The 19,192-nt window shown below is 40.3% G+C and overlaps 1 protein-coding gene across 2 annotated transcripts in view; it reads left to right on the top strand.

Annotated features, from left to right (window-relative positions):
* The first annotated feature begins 7,125 nt into the window (after positions 1 to 7,125).
* The window catches only part of ENTPD1 (ectonucleoside triphosphate diphosphohydrolase 1), a 116,420-nt gene continuing 104,353 nt past the window's right edge, over positions 7,126 to 19,192 (top strand). Inside the window, exon 1 of one of the 2 annotated variants that reach the window (XM_030809161.1) lies at positions 7,126 to 7,253. In XM_030809161.1, coding sequence (XP_030665021.1) covers positions 7,238 to 7,253 — 16 coding nt within the window. In that variant the 5' untranslated portion in view covers positions 7,126 to 7,237. The remainder of the gene's footprint in view (positions 7,254 to 19,192) is intronic. The other variant, XM_030809165.1, reaches the window with a different exon arrangement.

Raw genomic sequence — 19,192 nt, 5'->3', positions numbered from 1 at the left:
CAGAGAATGTGATGTGTGCTTCCATCAGAAGGCACAAAATGAATGTTTGTACCCACTTTTGTTATGTGAACAGTCATTGATGATTATTGTTTATATTCATTCCTTTGTGAGGTATTGCAAGATGGTGATACCCAAATGCTACCAATTTTAGTCTTTCATTACCTGGAATACTTTAAAGAGACTTTTCCCCATCAATGATTTTGGTGTCCTGAGGTACAGTTTGTGCAGCAAAGGGAGGTTGAGTGTTATTATCCCCCTTGTGTGTTTTCACAATAATGAATTGGTTCTAAAGGTGAACAGTGATTTCTTCATAGTGTCATTATGACTATGTGGATCTCAATATATCTGATACATTTCAATCCATTGCAGTTATTCTTTTTATTGCTGCTCAAATGTCTTCTTTTTTTCTACTTTGGCCAGTAGGAGCCACTTAAAGTTGGCTCCTGAGTCCTTTTGACACAACCCTAGTAATTTTAGTGTCCTTGCTTTCTGGTATACTTCCTGCCCCAGACTTGGTTAGCTATTTTTCCAAAGGGCCTTAGGCCATTTTATTAGAAAATAGCATTTAAAAATAGCAATCTTGGTGCTGGGATAGAAGGAAATAATTTAGTAAAAACCTATAGGGAAGGAGGGAATGAGCCATGTGGATATTTGGGAGGACAGCATTCCAGGCAGAAAGAACAGCATATGCAAAGACTTGGAGGCTAGAGCTGAGGGAGCAAGAAGAGGACAGTAGCAGGAAAGAAATAGAGGTGATGAGGAGAAGGCCAGGCAGGGCCTGGTGGGAAGTTGGAAGGACTTTGGCTTTTCTTGGGGTGAGATGGAGCCTTTTATAAATTTTGAGCAAAAGAATTCCATAATCTTTTGTTTTGTTTAATTTTAACTGAATTATTATGGGTTCTGGGTTGAAAATAGGCTGAAGAGTTTGAAGAACGGAATCTGGGAGGAGACCAGTGAGGAGGCTATCACAATAATAGAGGATACAGGTGAGAGATGATGTGGCTTGGAGCAGTGTGGTAGCAGTAGAAGTAATGAGAAGAGGTCAGGTCCTGGATGTATCTGGAAGATAGGACCCGCTGAATTTTCTAAAGGATTGGACTTGGATTGTAAGGAAAGTGGATTCAAATGTGACTCTAAGGTTTATGGCCTGAGATGTGAATGAAATTATAAAACGAGTGGCATCTCTTCTGTGGGTCAGCACAGTGTTTGTGTCTGTGGGAAAGGAGCGGGGATGGGTCAGGCAAAACTTCACAGGGAATGATGTGGTTTGGATATTTGTCACTTCCAAATTTCATGTTGAAATGTGATCCCCAATGTTGGAGGTGGAACCTGGTGGGAGGTGTTTGGGTCCTGGGGGCAGATCCCTCATTAATGACTTGGTGAAAATGAGTTCATTTGAAATCTGGTTGTATAAAATAGTCTAGCACCTCCCCTTTCTCTCTCGTGCTCCTTCTCTTGCTATGTGATGTACCAGCTCCCCCTTCACCTTCTGCCATGATTGTAAGTTTCTTGAGGTCCTCACCAGAAGCAGATGCTGGTGCCATGCTTCTTGTACAGACTGCAGAGCCATGAGCCAATTACCTCTCTTTATAAATTACCCAGTCTCAGGCATTTCTTTATTGCAATGCAAAAACGGCCTAACACAGGAGACCAGATATTTGAGTCATGAAAGATATATAGGAGGACCAGGTGGATAAGAGGGGAAAGAGCATTATGAGCAGGGTAATAGCTTGTATACATTCGGAGTTGTGGCCAGGCGTGGTGGCTCACGCCTGTAATCCCAACACTTTGGGAGGCCGAGGTGGGCAGATCACGAGGTCAGGAGTTCGAGACCAGCCTGGCCAATATGGTGAAACCCCGTCTCCACTAAAAATACAAAAATTAGCCAGCCGTGGTGGCACGCACCTGTAGTCCCAGCTACTTGGGAGGCTGAGGCAGGAGAATTGCTTGAACCTGGGAGGCGGAGGTTGCAGTGAGCCAAGATAGCACCACTGGACTCCAGCCTGGGCGACAGAGCGAGACTCCATCTCAAAACAAAACAAAAATTTGGAGTTTTACAAGGATTATGGGTTCTAGAATTAGATTCAGTTTTTGGAGTGCAGGAAGCCTATAATAGGAAATGAGTTTAGAGAGGTAGAGAGAGTCCTTACATATTCTATGACAGGAATTTAAGTTTTATTTTATGCATGATAAGGAGTTTAGAATTTTTAAAGTCTGCCAATGACATTATCAGATATCGATTTCAGAAAGATGAGAGAGTATGCACTATGGCAGAAGTGACGGGAATGGAGAGAAGAGATGAATTTGAGAGATCTTAAGGTACAGAAACAATAGGATTTGGGAAACAATAAGATGTGGGATGTGGGGAGGGGTCTAGGAGGACCCTGAGGTTGCTGGGTTGTGTGACTAGGTGGATAGTAGTGCCATTATCTAATGTAGGGATTGGGCGCAGTGGCTCACGCCTGTAATCCCAGGACTTTGGGAGGCCGAGGCGGCCTATCACCTGAGGTCAGGAGTTCGAAACCAGACTGGACAACATGGCAAAACCCTGTCTCTCCTAACACAAACTTAGCCAGGCATGGTGGTGTGCATCTGCAATCCCAGCTACTTGGGAGGCGGAGGCACAAGAATCGCTTGAACCTAGGAGGCAGAGGTTGTAGTGAGTCAAGATCGTGCCACTGCACTCTAGCCTGGGAGACAGAGTGAGACACTGTCTCAAAAAAAAAAAAAAAAAAGTAGGGAATACTGGTACTGGATGGGAGCAGATTTGGAAGTAAAGATACTGAGTACAGTTTGGATGCTAAATTTGAGCTGCTTGTGGGATATTCTCTTGACACCCAGTAGATGAATGGAAATATGGATCTGGGGTTCATGGGAGTGGACTTAGCAAAAATGTAAAGGCATAAGAAGTTATGACCCAGGTAGAATAAGTGAAGTAGGGAGAGAAGGCAAAGGGTGAAGGTCTAGGGAATACCAACATTTACGAGACACAAAAGTTGACTAAAAGGAGCCATCATACACAGATGGAGGAGGAAAATCAGACATGAGGGGGGTTCTGGAAAATAAGGAGAGATCAATTTTCAAGAAAGAAGGCAGGCCAACAATGGCCCATGCTACAGAGATGCAAGAAGATAAAACACAAAAATTGGTCTTTGCTTTAGAGGCCATTGGCAATCTTAGGGCAGTTTCATTGGGTTGGTGCAGTGAGAAACGGGAATGCAATGGAAGGAGGAGTAAATGAATCAGGAGAGAATGGAGGTGATGAAGGAAGGCAAAGGTAGACCATGGTCTCAAGTAGCTTGTTTGTGGAGGAGCTGTTTTTGTTTTAATTAATTTTTTAAAAATTGTGATAAAATAGACATAAAAGTTACTATATTGCTGGGCCCGGTGGCTCACGCCTGTAATCCCAGCACTTTGGGAGGCCGAGGCGGGCAGATCACCTGAGGTCAGGAGTTTGAGACCAGCCGCCTGACCAACATGGAGAAACCCCGTCTCTACTAAAAACACAAAATTAGCTGGGTGTGGTGGTACATGCCTGTAATCCCAGCTACTCGGGAGGCTGAGGCAGGAGAATCGCTTGCACCCGGGAGGCGAGGGTTGCGGTGAGCCGAGATGCCGAGATCGTGACATTGCACTCCAGCCTGGGCAATAAGAGGGAAACTCTGTCTCCAAAAAAAGTTACCATATTAATCATTTAAAATTTATTTTTATTTTTGTAGAGATGGGGTCTTGTTATGTTGCCTAGGCTGGTCTCAAACTCCAGGCCTCCAGACAACCTACTGCTTCAGCCTCCCAAAATGCTGGGGTTACAGGGTGAGCCAATGCACCTGGCCTATATTAATCATTTTTAACTGTACACTTAAGTATTTTTAAGTACATTCACATTGTTGTGCTGCCAATCTCAAGAACTTATTCATCTTGCAACACAATAATCTATACCATCAAACAACAGAATTTGTTTTTAAGAATGAGAATCACTTAAATATTTTATATGCATAGGGGGATGAACCAGTACAGTGAAAGAGGATGAAGGTGTAGGAAAAATGAAAATTCTACCATTCTAAGAACTTTATAAGACCATTTCATCGTTAAAAGACAGACAAATATCTTTACGCCTTTCTAACAACTCCTTCCATCTTTCTGAGTGCAGTTTTAATTTTCTACTTTCTATTACAAAAAACAATAAAATTGATGATGATAATTTTTTGTTGAGAAAGAAGATTTATTTTTTAAGATAAATTCTGAGGCCTTTAGAAAGATACACACAAACTCCCATCTCTTTTATAATCATTCTTGTATGAATTGGTGATAATATATACTTAACCACAGTATTTTCATGATGCTGAGGAGGGTGCGAACCTGGGCAACATGATTAAATTGTAGCACAGAGCATATTACCATAAAAAGCATTAAATGTTGTCAAAAGGCTCATGTAATATGAGTTAGGGGTTAAAACTATGTTTCTATTACTCCATATTCAGTTTGGATGAACTTCAAATATTTATGAAGTGCTAGTTATTACAATGAGATTTTACCTCTCCTGGTTAAACCAGAAGTTGGGTACTAGAACAATTTACTTTTTACTAACTCTTTCTCTCCCTGATGAAATGTAAAGAGAATGAGTCAATTGTCAAAGTAACCTTTCGTCGACAATGTCTGATGGAACATGATTGAAATGAACTTGAATTTTAATTTTGTTTAAAATAGAGAACTGTGGCCAGGCACTGTGGCTCACACCTGTAATCCTAGCACTTTGGGAGGCCAAGGCAAGTGGATCACTTGAGGCCAGGAGTTTGAGACCAGCCTGGACAACATGGTGAAACCCAATCTCTACTAAAAATAGAAAAATTAGCTGGGCTTAGTGGTGCGCACCTATAATCCCAGCTACTCGGGAGGCTGAGGCACAAGAATCACTTGAACCTGGGAGGCAGAGGTTGCAGTGAGCCAAGATCACACCACTGCACTCCAGCCCGGGTGACAGAGTGAGGCTCTGTCTCAAAAAAAGAATGTAAGAATGTAGTAAAATAGGCCGGGCATGATGGCTTACACCTGTAATCCCAGCACTTTGGGAGGCTGAGGCAGGTGGATCACCTGAGGTCAGGAGTTCGAGACCAGCCTGACCAACATGGTGAAACCCCATCTCTGCTAAAAATACACAAATTAGCTGGGCAAGGTGGCAGGCACCTGTAATCTCAGCTACTTGGGAGGATGAGGCAGGAGAATCACTTGAACCCGGGAGGCAGAGGGTGCAGTAAGTTAAGATGGCTCCACTGCACTCCAGCCTGGGAGACAAGAGCAAAACTCTTGTCTCAAAAAAAAAAAAAAAAAAGAACCTAATGTCCTAATGTAATAAAGTAGAGAACTGTTGCCACAGCACCCACTGAAGATGTGTCTCTCATTGACAAGCTCAGGTACTTGTTTGTCTGTTTCTCCTGCCTACCCCTCAGCCACTCTGGATCTTCCCTTTGATCATTCTTTTCTCTTTCTAGCTTTGATGTTTTGGTTTCCATTCTGTAATTCACACAATATTTTGTGGACATGCTCTTTTCAAATTTCTCTCCAAAACAATAGTACAAAGGCAGTCATAAACCAATTGTATTGTTGGTTTTTACAAAATATCCCATCATATCACTGAAAACCAATTTTATCATAACAGGATGAATACCAGACCAATATTCATTATTAGAGATGTAGTCTAAACTGGCTCGAGAGAAGACATCCATTGAGTCTTTCATTCAGTATAATTAGTTGTTATTATACATGCAAAATCCTATAAAGCATTTCAGAAATAAAGTATTGTTCTACAGCTCCAAATTTATTGAAGTATAAAAAATGTATTGAGTATATACCATGTGGCACCATGCAAAGTAACAGAGATACCTAAACTAAAAGGTTATCCTTTGTCCTTATTAAAGTATGACTGAAAGTTCACTGGAGAATATAGTTTCTACATAGAGTCAAAACAATCCTTAGGGCTCACAAATTTAATGATTGATATGGTATAACTGGCTTTAGATACAAATTTACATGCCGGACAAGCAATGTAGAAAAAGCAAGAACTAGGAAAAAGGAAAACAGATCTACATTTCTGCTTTGCTGCAATTCATTCATTTTTTTAGACCATTCATCAAGTATTTATTGAGAGCCCATGCTGTGAGAGAAACTGTATTAGGTGCTGGGGAACATGGTAGCAAATAAGAGAGACCATGTGTGTGAGCATGAGCAGGTGGCTTAAACTCTCCACATCTCTAACCTCATTTAGACTCGATGTCTGAGGTATCTTTCAAACCTGAAATGCTAAGGTTTGCAACAGCCTTGTGGAGGGAGAAGCTGCCAAATCGCCTTGGGACTTGAGGACCTACCTTCCTTTCAAAGGGTTACCCCTTGTTTGGATTTCAAAATAATTTTGTTACACAGTTTAAAAATAATTTGGTCAGGCTCTCATCTACATTGGGGTAATCTTGATGGTCTGGATGTGGCAATTCATGCTCATTAGACTTCAAAGGTAGGAAGTCAAAATTGGGAAATGGTAGATGACTTTCATCAGTTCATAGCCAGGCAGCAGTTCCCACTGAGCAGCTCCTCTGTGGTTCCACCCAGCCTTCCAACCAATAACGCAGCTTCTCCTGCAGGAAACCCATCACTTGGGTCACCTGTTGCTCTTTGCTCTAATGAGCCTTGAGAAAGGATTGCTGGTCATGGGACCAGAGGCTTTATGGGGCGGGAAGAATTGTTCTTGACTTTCAGTTTTTCCAGCGGGTTTCAAGGTAACAACTTTCTTATTATCTAGCTTCATAATTGCAGTAAGGAAATAGTTTTTTTTTGCTTGCAGCTGAGATGACTTTTTCAAGGGAGAAAAAGGGATTTCTATAACGAAGAGAGGGAGAGAGAGATGAAGAGGGAGGGAGTAAGGGAGAGAGGGAAGAAGGGAGAAAGAGAGATTTGAATATACATTGCTTCAAGGATGCAAAAAATTACAACCTGGAAAAGGCTTCGAGTAACTTTAGGAAAATGAGCTGCTGGACTCCTCAGTCAATCTGTCCTTTCTAGTCAATGAAAGAGACAGGGTTTGAGGTTCCTTCCGAAACGGGGCCGGCTAATTTAGCCCCTCCCACGAGCCCAAGGGTCTGTTATATCTCTGTTTCCTTGAGTACCTCTCTCACGGAGACGGACCACAGCAAGCAGAAGCTGGGGGGGGAAAAACGAGGAAAGAGGAAGAAAACAAAAGCTGCTACTTATGGAAGATACAAAGGGTAAGACCAAAATTGATTTGATCTGAATCCTTAAGAAAAAAAATATAGATGGAAAAATAAAAGCCCAGACCAAAAAGCAAGTACTTGAAAGCTGGAGGCAAAAAGCCCTGAATGAACTTTCCCACCCTCTTCCTTCTGAGAGGGGGCAGAGAAAGAGCTTTGGGAAACTTTTTAGGAAGCAAGAGTCCAGGGTTGCAGTCAAGGGTGGCTCTAGAGCAAGCTGGAGGGGCTCATGAATATTCATTATCAATTTGTATTCAGAGTTGGTTTTTTAGAGGCAAATGACTTTTTCAGTCCCCTTGCAGTTTAAGAGGCAGCTGCCTCATCTGCAGTCTGGACTCATCTAGCCTCGCGTCTGTACCTCAGGGTGTTTGCTTGAAGATGCTGGGCTCTGCGTGTAGATTTGTTTTGTTCTCGAATTTCTTGCATGCTTTCCTGTTGTGAAATTAGCAAAGGCTTCTTTGCTGGGAACAAGACAGAGAAGTTAATGTGGCACGAGGCTGTCACAACAGGACCCCAGAGTATGTCTTTCAAAATGCTGAAAGTTTCTTGAGATATGTGGGGGAGTTTTATGTGGGGGACAGAGTGGGGGACGGGGACGAGTGGAGGGAGGAAATAGAATAATTCTGTCTTAAAAGGGCAGGTCATATCTGACTACATTTAGATTTTGTCTAAAAACTACAAGAGCAGCCTGGTTTGCACAGATGGTGTGCAGTCTCTATCTTTTACCTCTTTTGGGCATTTTCTGCCAGGACGGAGAGCCAGCTGCTTGCCAGCGTGTGAGAGCCAGGAAGAATCTCTGCAGCAGTGAGGGAGTGTAGGGTTGTAAACCTCCTTCTCCTCCTTCTTTATCATCTCTAACTTCTAACATTCCCACATGCTTATACCATATAAAACATGGAAGAATAGCATGAGTAGCCAATATATTTCTTAATACTTACAATAATGATAACTGTTAATGTTGACTAAGTCTTTATTCTGTGTTGGGAGCTGTACCTAGCATATTACGTGTGCTACTTACTTGTCACATGAACCTTACAAGTGCTATCATTGACATTCCCATTTTCCAGATGGCAAAATTGAGGTACTGAGAGGATAACTCGCCTTGAGATCTCAGTTAGTAAGGACTGAGTGTGGATGGAGGTGGTCTGAGGCAGGGCTGGTGGGCTTTTCCACTCCCCAATACTGTTTCTCTGCTTTTTCTGGTGCCCTGACATTGTGGATTTCAGGTTTGCAAATCCTTGAAGCTACTGGGGAAGTAATACTGATAAAATCTTAAGTCTGTGAAGGAATTTGTACTTTGCACTCAAGTTCACATACATTTTCCTCATTTGGTGCTCATGGCCATTCTCTATGAGAAGCAGGTATTGTTATTATGGTCTTTTACAAAAAGGAGAAACTGAGGTCAGAAGAGATTAGTTAGGTGACACTAGTCACAGCTAGTTGTCAAAAGTCTAGACTGGGGGGCTGGGTGTGGTGGCTTGCACCTGTAATCCCAGCATTTTGGGAGGCCGAAGTGGGTGGATCACCTGAGGTCGGGAGTTCGAGACCAGCCAGGCCAACATGGTGAAACCCCGTCTCTACTAAAAATACAAAAATTAGCCGGGTGTGGTGGTATGCGCCTGTAGTCCCAGCCACTTGGGAGGCTAAGGCAGGAGAATCACCTGAACCCAGGAGGCGGAGGTTGCAGTGAGCTGAGATTGCACCACTGCACTCCAGCCTGGGTGACAGAGTGAGACACTGTCTCAAAAAAAAAAAAAAAGTTTGGACTGGATCTGAAACCCTCTGCTTCTGGTTTTTCTTCCAACCTACAGAGCAGGCCCAGTCATCTCTGAACGTCTGTCCCCACCCCAAGCTGCACCTCATTGAGTTGCTTTCAGTTTCCCAAAGGAACTGCATCTTTCCTCAGACTGAAGCTAGGTGCTTTCTTCTGTTTTAAGGGCCTGTCTGGCACTCTCCTTCCCCTTTAGTCTGGAGCCACGCAGCCTGGATTTGAATTTCAGCTCCACCATTTACTGTGTGCCTCAGTTTCATCATTTGTAACACGAAGAGAATAACAATAACATCTATGTTACAGGGTTGTGGTAAGGACTGAATGAGGGATTCATGCAAAGTTTTTAAAACAGGGCCTGATGTATAGTATCGCTAAATATTAACATTTGCTATCACTCCTTGAAGCCTCATATTGGGTGTTATTCCCCTTTAAGCCTTCTCTAATCCTTCAAGTCTAGATTAGCCCCCATCTTGGATGCTTCTATAGTACCTCGTCAGTTATGCCTAAGGTGGCACTCATCATACTTGTCCACGCTCCTGCCCTCTGCATCACCTTCTCTCCCTCCCAATTATATTTTGTGTATTCACCTTTAGATCTGCAGTGTCTAGTGCAATTTTATTTTTAGTCTCTAAACTTATGGCAACTTTCTCATCAGTGTGGGCAGAGTGGTGGGAGAGGGGCCTCAGTCATGATAGGGGTACAGGAGGCAGCCACAGAGGGTGACCATATAGCAGTCACAGAGGGCCAGAAGCCACACAGGAAGGGGACAGATGCTGAGTACTGATTCAGGAAGAGCACATGTCATTAAGCAGCCAATGGTTAAGGTGTCAGGTTTCAATGAACTTCTCCATGAGGTCTGTGAGGTCCCCTGACATACTTATTGTGGGTCAGCTTGGCAGCCACATTCATCAACCCCTGCGACAGGTTCTTGAATTTGGTGTGCATCTCAGAGAACATCCCAAGCTTTCCTTAGAAGGTGGTACACACCAGGCTCTTGTGCAAGTCCAAAGGTCCTTGTCAGCCATTAGCACCTTGAGTTCCTTAATGGGAACTCAATAAATACTTAGTAAGTGAAGCATTATTATTTTAGCTGATGCTCATTTGAGACATTCAAGAGGCTTGTTTAAAAGGGGACCTTTGAGTTTGCAGTAGGGTTCCCCACTGGTACATATAGATGTTTGGCACAGTCTGTAAAGACGTCCTTCTATGTGGATACACTGAAAAACAAAATGCATCCCTCTGGGTGGATGATTTTCAGAGCTAATGTAACCCCATGCCAGGGCACCCTGTTGGGCAAGTGAAGCTCTGGCTGAACTTCAACCCCCACTCCCCGCTCAGCCAAGGGCCAAACTGGAGATTTCAGATGCCTCATAGCCAACTTTGCCTTCTCTGAACAGAACATCTGGTTCCATAGTGTCTTTCTAGCCCTACTTTATAGCAACCTTGCTGTCTGAGATAATGTACTCTGGTAATGAAATAAAAACAAACACTACCGAAGTTGGCCCTGGGAAAAATCATAAAGTATGCTACGGTTTTTTCCAGCACCCTCCCTTTCCTCTTCCTGGCATACCTTCAAACCATTCTGACAAATATTATTGTGTGTCTACCATTTGTAAGTTCCCATGCCACACAGATCCTTGGATAAACAGTTTTCTCACCGTCTAGTGGGGAAGCCTAATAATAATAGCTGGGAAGTGCTAATAATAATAGCTAACATTGATTATTTATTATGTGCCAAACATCGTAATGCTTTATATGTGTTGTCTCTTGTAATCTTTACAAAAATTCCATGATATTGGTTTCTGCATCTTCCAGCTGTGGAAGAAGGTCATTTGGTTAAGGTCACACAGCTAATAATAGGCAGAGGGGAAATTTTGACTGATGTGGTTAGGCTGCAAAGTCTGGGATCCTAATGGGTACATTCTACCTCCTTAGAAGCTGTAATGTGAGTCTAAACAAAGTGCCATGACACAGTGGTGCATGCTTGTGGTTCCAGCTACTCAGGAGGTTGAGGCAGGAGGATAGCTTGGGCCCAGGAGTTTGAGGCTGTGATGTGCTATATTTGCACCTGTGAATAACCACTGCACTCCAGCCTGGGCAACATAATGAGACTTTGTCTCTAACAAAATAAAAATAAAAAATAATAATACAAGAGAAAATGCCATGAGAAGCAGAATAGGGAGTGATGGCTTCTGGAGAAACTTCTCAAAGGATGGGACACTTCAATTGGATCTAGAAAGATGAGTAGAATCTGCTGCCCATGGCAAGCCCCTTCACCCTCCCAGCAGTGCTTAAAGATCTTTTCTCCCTTTTACCTTAACTATAGTGTAGATTTAAGAGTAAAAAGCCCCCTTTTTTCCCAAGCTCTGAGCAGTCAACCTACTTACATGTCCATCTTGGAGATTTGAAGGCAGAAGTACAGAGTTTATCCTTCACTGTGGGTTGTGTAATCAAATAAGCCTTTGTAAAGCAATCAGCTGCACATTAAATGATTTCCTTAATCATGATTGCACCGTGTGGTAATAATGTACATCTGGTAAACAGTTTTTATAAATCATTATGATTGGTATTGCCTTTACTTGGTCAAATTACATTTTGAGAGTGCTTTCCCCCTTGTGTCGTCTTTTTGGTTGTTTCTCTGCTCTTTATAACTGGTAATGGTGCTCAAGGGCACCAGTGTTTAATCCCACCCACTACTGTCCAGAGATGATGGGCTCCATCTGTGTAGAGTGAAGTTGAGGCCTGGAGTAAATTACATAGAGTCTATTCTTTTAAGTACTTAGGAGGAAGGCCAAAATCAAGGGCAGCCCCTGTGGTGAAGAATCACTAAATGTCTTGATGGTTTGGTGAAGTGTGCAAGAGTGGAGTCACTTGTTTGTCTTGGTGCTTTTGGTGTCTCTCTGTGTGTGTGCATGTGTTCTGAGGCAGTGCTTCTCAAACTTTAACATGGATATGTATCATTAGAGAACTTGTTAAAATGCAGATTCTGATCCAATAGCTCTGAAGTAGGTCTACATTTCTAACCAGTTCCCAGGTGATGATAATGCTGCCCCTCCACAGACCACACTTTGACTGGCAATGTGGCAGGGTCATTGCATGCCTTAGTCTCAGGGCTTATTTTGGTACTAAATGACCATGCTCTTCCCACCCTCTACTCCCTCACCAAGCTGCCACTTCTAGTCACTGGTCAGCTGTCATTGCAGGATGCTGGGAAGCCTAATTCGTTTATTCATTCAGCAAATATATGCCCTAGAACAGGAAATTGAGGCTCCCAATTTGCCAAATCCTAGAAACTGGAATCTTCAGCACACAAAAACTACTGTTACACAAAAAGGCCTTGTGTTAGATTTCCTACATGTCTCCACCTTTTCTCCATGGCTCCAAGCTTCCCTAAACTTCCCTTATTCTCTGCCTTCAACTTGAGAAGTACTGGAGCAGAATGTGTGGCTGCCTGTAGAACCTTGTGCTGGGTGTTGGAGTCCCAGGGAGCTAGAGGTAGCAGGGACTCAGGGCTCTGAGATTGGGAACATGTGCCTGAGGCATTGTCTATGCTCTGCAGAAGAAAGGTGGGAATAATTCTAGGAGCAAAGCAAGGAAAGTGGGTGCAGAGAGAACCGATGGAATTTCTTTAGGCTTGAAAACTTGAGGGGGTTGTGAAGAGAAAATAAGTTGTTGGAGAAAAGAATCCAGAGTATAGGTTGTCTAACATGTATGAAACATGCTGTTTTTGTTAGAATATCAAAGTGACTTTAGAGACCCACAGTGGCAGTACATGCCCTACACAAAGAGGTGTTTCCTTCCATAACCACTGCTTGGTTTAAAAAAATAAAAAAGGAAGCCAAAAAAAAATGAAGTGTTTCCTTTTGATTCATAGGAAGGATGTAAAGCATTGCTTTATGTCCGTGAGGATAAAAGTAACATAGCACATGCCCATTAAAGAAAACATGATACTATAGATTACAGTAGGGAAGAAAAACAATCACTTGTAATATTTTGGTGCTATTTCCTGGCAGTTCTTTTTTTACTATGCTTGGGTTGTTTCTCTCATTTGGCATTCACTTGAATAGGACCTTGAAAAATTGAGATGGCACCATGATCATTAGGCTATATATGCAGTTTTAAAGCCTGGTTTTACTGTAGCAGTGAAGCACACGTATTTTCCATTTTATAGCATGGTCTTTATTAGCGTAATTTTTATGGTCACATAGTTTATTTAACAATTCTCCTGTTATTGAACATTGAGGTTGTTTCCATTTCTAATAAATGTCTTTGTGCAGGAAGTTTTTTCCATATGTAGGATTGTACTCTGAGGACAGGATCTCAGAAATAGACTTACTAGATTGAAACTTGTTAATGTTTTTTAAAGTTCTTGATTACTGTTGCCAGGTTGCATTCCCAAAGGTTGGGCCCTTCATGCTCTCAAAAGCAGTTCCTGTTTTGTGGCATCCCTGACAGCTTTGGTGTTTTTGTTTTTAAATAATTTTATCCATTTTTAGATTGTTTTAGTTTGTATTTCTTTAATTACAGTAAATTTGACATTTTTCACGATATATTTCTTTTGTATACTTTTTACATCCTTTTCCTGTTTATTATAATACTTCTTTGTATTTGACGTTTTTAATCAACTTTTTTAATCAACTGAGTGCTTTATCATATAAAGGTGTTCAAGTTTTCCTGCCATACTTATAATAGTTTTTCTGTATTTATTTATTTATTTATTTATTTTTGTTATGACAGAGTTTCACCATGTTGCCCAGGCTGGTCTCAAACTCCTGGACTCAAGTGATCTGCCAGCCTAGGCCTCCCAAAATGCTGGGATTACAGGTGTGAGCCACCGCACCCGGCCCGTGATAGTTTTTCTGAATCCGTTCTTACTGTGAATAGATCCAACACGTTTTTGTATGTGGTGTCATCGTTTTCTAAATAGTTTGACATCACATTTTGATTCTCTGTAGCCCAGGATATTACTTTTAAAAGATTCTAAATGATTTTTATTTTTGTTTAGCCATTATAATTAATTTTTCATTTTTCCATGATGGTTAGAGAATACGGCTTTATAATTTCAGAGGTTTCCTTGTAACTAAGCATATGGTGGGTTTGTATAAATCTATGAACACTTGTGAAGAAGCTGTATGTTTTTAGGATATAAAATTGGATATTTATTAATCAATCCAGTCTTTTCAATTATATGGTAATTTATCTCCAACCATAATATTCTCCGATGGGTAGAGAGGAGTTTAGTCCTACCAACACCTTGATTTCAGTCCAGTGAAACTGATTTCAGGCTTCAGACTTCCAGAACTGTAAGAGAATAAATGTGTGTTGTTTTAAACCACTGAGTTTTTTATGGTCATTTGTTATAGCAGGCAAAGGAAATGAATACAGTAAGTGTTTAATGAAAGGAAGTGCTGGTGGCTTTAGTTAGTTAACACACAGGCTTATAGTGGACATTGGTTCACACACTATTCTAATCACCTTACAGATGTTAATTCAGTTCTCCAACAATCCTAGGAGGTTGGTATTATTTACTGTTAAGTAACTCAATTGTTAAAGTCTCCCAGTTGGTAAGTGTTGAAGTTGAGATTCAAATCCGTGGTTGTTGATCTTATTATCTGGAGATGCAATTCACATATCATACAATTCACCAACTTAAAGTCGACAATTCAGTGGTTTTAGTATATTCACAGGATTGTGTACCACCACAACAATCAATTTTGGGACATTTTATCACCCTGAAAAGAAACCTCATACCTATTAATGGGCACTCCCCATTTCCTCCCTACATGGCCCCCACGCTTCTGAGTCCTAGGAAAACACCAATCTACTTTCTGTCTCCACAATTTTGCAATTCTGGACATTCATTTCATAGCATATATCCCATCGAATGTATATACCACATTTTATTCATCAGTTGATGAATATTTGGATTGTTTTTACTTTTTGACATTATGAATAATGCTGCTGTGAGCATTCATGGACAAGTTTTGGTGTGGACTTATGTTTTTAATTTCTTTTGGTTATATACCTAGGAGCAAAATTGCTGGGTCACTTGTATGTCTATGTTTAACCATTTGATGAACTGCTAGACTGTTTTTCAAAGTAGCTGGACCATTTACATTTCCACCAGCAATATATGGTGATTCCAATTTCTCCACATCCTTGCCAACACTTGTTATTACCTATTTTTTATTATAGCCTTCCTAATGAGTGTGAAGTAGTATCTCATTGAAGTTTTGATTTGTATTTCCCTGATGGCTGATGGTTTTGAAAATCTATTCATGTGTTTACTGGGCGTTTGTGGATCTTTTTTGGAAAAATATCTGTCCAGATCCTTTACCCATTTTTTTTTTTTTTTTTTGAGGTGGAGTTTGCTCTTGTTGCCCAGGCTGGAGTGGGATGGCGTGATTTTGGCTCACTGCAACCTCCGCCTCCTGAGTTCAAGCGATTCTCCTGCCTCAGCCTCTGGAGTAGCTGGGATTACAGGCACGTGCCACCACGCCCGGCTAATTTTGTATTTTTAGTAGAGACAGGCTTTCACCATGTTGGCCAGGCTGGTCTCGAACTCCTGACCTCAGGCGATCCACCTACCTCGGCCTCCCAAAGTGCTGGGATTACAGGCGTGAGCCACCATGCCTGGCCTCTTTGCCCATTTTTTAAATTGGTTCACCTTTTTATAATTGAGTTGCAATGGTTCCTTATATATTCCCTTTTCAGATATATGATTTCCAAAAATTTTCTCCCATTCTGTGGGTTGTCTTTTCACTTTCTTGATAGCGTTGTTTGCAGCACAAAATTTAAAAGTTTTAAATTTTGATGATATTCAATCTATAGTTTCTTTGGTTCTTATGCTTTTGTTGTCCTATCTAAGAAACTATTGCCTAATCCAAAGTCTTGAAGATATACATCTATATTTTCTTCAAAGAACTACATAGTTTTAGCCCTTGAATTTAGGTTTTTAATCCACTTTGAGTTATATGTGTTATGAGGTAGGGGCCAAACTTCATGTTTTTGTGTGTGAATATCTAGTTGTTCCAGCACCATTTGTTGAAAAGATTATTATTTTCTCCAGTGAATTGTTTTGGCACTCTTGAAAATCAATTTCCCATAAGTGTGAACGTTTTTTTCTAGACTCTCAGTTATATTCCATTTCTTTATATATCTAGCCCTATGTCAGTTCCACATTTCTTGATTACTATAGCTTGGTAGTAAGTTTTGAAATCAGGCAGTGTGAGTCCTCCAATTTCATTTTATTTTTTAAATATTGTTTCGGGTATTATGGGTCCCATTAACTTCCATATGAATTTTAAGATCAGGTTGTCAACTTCTGCAAGGAAGCCAGCTGAGATTTTGATAAGATTGCGTCAACTCTGTAAATCTATTTGGAGAATATTGCCATCTTAAAAATATTAAATCTTCTAATCCATGAACATGTGATGTCTTTCTGTGTATGTAGGTCTTACTTAATTTCCTTAAGTAATATTTTGTAGTTTTCAGAGTGTAACTTTTGTATTTCTTTTGTTAAATTTATTCCTAAGTATGATTTTCTTTTTGATGCTATTATAAATGTAATTGTTTTAAAATTTCATTTTTGGTTTGTTATCACAGATTTACTTTTTTTGTTGTTTTTTTTTGTTTTAAAATGACTTCAAAATTACAGAAAAATTACAAGAACAATTCAAAGAGCACTTCACAAATATTCACCAATTTAAAAAATTCTGCCACATTTTCTTTATCATTCTCTCTTCCCTTTTCTATCTCTCCCACACACAACAGTCACATATAGTATTTTTCCTGAACCATTTGAGAATAAGTTGTATATATTATGTTCCTTTACCTCTAAATATTTCAGTATGTATTTCCTAAGAACAAAGATATTCTCTTATATAACCACAGCAAAGTAATCAAACTCAGGAAATCTAACACTGATAGAATACTTTCAATTGTAGTCCATAATCAAATTTTGTTAATTGGTCAAACAATTGTTATCATAGATTTACTTTTAACCTCAATTACCCCCAATACTATATTCCTCATAAGTTCTTAGATTCTTTTACAGTGCTTCAAATAATAATGACTTCATGCTGTTAATGCAATTAAGATCCATTTAATTCAATACAATTGTCTGTTGTCTATTTACCTCTACTCATATTTTATATGTTTTTGCAGTTCATATTTTGATAAAATATTGAAATAATTCCTTTTTATCTACTTTTTTAGTCCTAAATTCTGTTCCCCCTTCTCATTTGGCTGATATATTTTGTCCATCTTTATTTTTAATCTTTCTAAATCCAATTTGATTCTCTGTTTTAATAAAGGAATGTAAACAGTTCACATTTATTTTATCTGCCTTTTCTCGTTTTATTCTCTTTAGTGTTTAATTTTTTTTCTGTTATGCTTTTTGCTATACAGACTGTGGACTTTGTTATTTGTTTTTATATTTCCACAAAGCTGTGAATAACGGACATCTTACTTTTAATTGTACTTGTAGCAATCTTTTTTTTTTTTGAGGCAGGGTCTTGCTCTGTCACCTAGGCTGCAGTGAGGTAGCATAATCATAGCTCAGTGTAACCTTGAACTCCTGGGCTCAGGTGATCCTCCTGCCTCAGCCTTCTGAGTGGCTAGGGCTACAGGCGTGCACCACCATACCCAGCTGATTTTTTATTTTTTGTAGAAACAGGGTCTTGTTATGTTGCCCAGGCTGTGGAAATAAAAGAAAAGCATTCCATCTGGCTAACATGGTGAAACCCCATCTCTACTAAAAATACAAAAATTAGCCGGGCGTGGTGGTGGGTGCCTGTAGTCCCCAGCTACTTGGGAGGCCAAGGCAGGAGAATGGCATGAACCTGGGAGGCAGAGCTTGAGTGAGCTGAGATCATACCACTGCACTCCAGCCTGGGGGACCGAGCGAGACTCCATCTCAAAAAAAAAAAAAAAGAAAAAAAGCAAAGCATTCCTGAGCTTAAAGTTATCTTAATATCAAAGTGAAATTAGTAATTTTTGACCCCATTATGAGAGAAGGATTAAGAGTTTTTGTGTCCCTGTGTCCTCCTTTTTCTTATTTTAAATATTTAATTTGATAATGTTATAAATTCAAATAGTATAAATTATGTTAGTCACTTATTTCACAGGATTTTTTCTCTTTATTTGGATATTAATAATCAAACTCATCCATCCATGAATTTAATGAATTTTAATATAGTTCTTATCTCACTATGCCTTTCCCTATTCTTGGGTCCCTAATCTTGATTCCTTTCATAATGATCTAGTAAGCATATTATTTTTTAGAAAGGGGATCAGTGTTATAAAAGAGAGACAACTTCTCTTAAATATAGCAATCTTTCCCCCTCAAATCATTGGAAATATTCCTCCATTGTCTTGAGAAGTTTGATGTTGTAAAGAAGTTGCTATAGTTTGAATATGTCCCCCCAAAAGTGTATGTTCAAAACTTAATCCCCAATATAACAATGTTGGGAGGCAAGACCTACTGGGAGGTGCTTGGGTCATAGGGCTCCACCCTCATGAATGGATCAATGCCAATAATAAAAGGACTTGAAGCTGTGAGTTTGTTCTCTTGCTCTTATGCTCTCTTTCCCTTTGCTTTCTACCATGGGATGACACAGCAAGAAGGCCCTCACCAGATGCTGGCCCCTTGATCTGGAACTTCCCAGCCTCCAGAACTGTGAGCCAAATAAACTTCTGTTGTTTATAAATGACTCAGTCTGTTGTAGCAGCACAAAACAGACTCAGAAGTTGAGGACAACTGTTTTTTAGCCTGAATGGTTTTTGTTCCCCATTTCTGAAATATACAACTTTCACAATAAGATAACTGGGTATAGACTTCCTTTCAAAAATTTTTGCCTGGAATATGGTAAACCCTCTTGATTTCCAAATTTAGGACTTATTTAGGAGCAAGAAAGATTTCTTCTGTCACAACTTCAATTAATGCTCCTGTTTTGTTTGTTTCTTTTTCTTCTTCAGGGTCCTATTATTTGGATCTCTTATCTCTAAATTGCCTGCCTGCAGCCTGCCTGCCTGCCTGCCTCCCTCCCTCCCTCCCTCCCTTCCTTCCCTGCCTCCCTCCCTCTTTCTCTCTCCCTCTCTTTCTTTCTTCTTTCTTTTTCTTTTCTTTCCTTTCTTTTTTCTTTATTTCTTTCTCTTTCTTTCT

Source organism: Nomascus leucogenys, chromosome 3, assembly GCF_006542625.1.
Source record: "Nomascus leucogenys isolate Asia chromosome 3, Asia_NLE_v1, whole genome shotgun sequence".
Lineage (NCBI taxonomy): Eukaryota > Metazoa > Chordata > Mammalia > Primates > Hylobatidae > Nomascus > Nomascus leucogenys.
The sequence above is the reverse complement of the archived record's forward strand: the minus strand, read 5'-3'. Positions and strand labels throughout refer to the sequence as shown.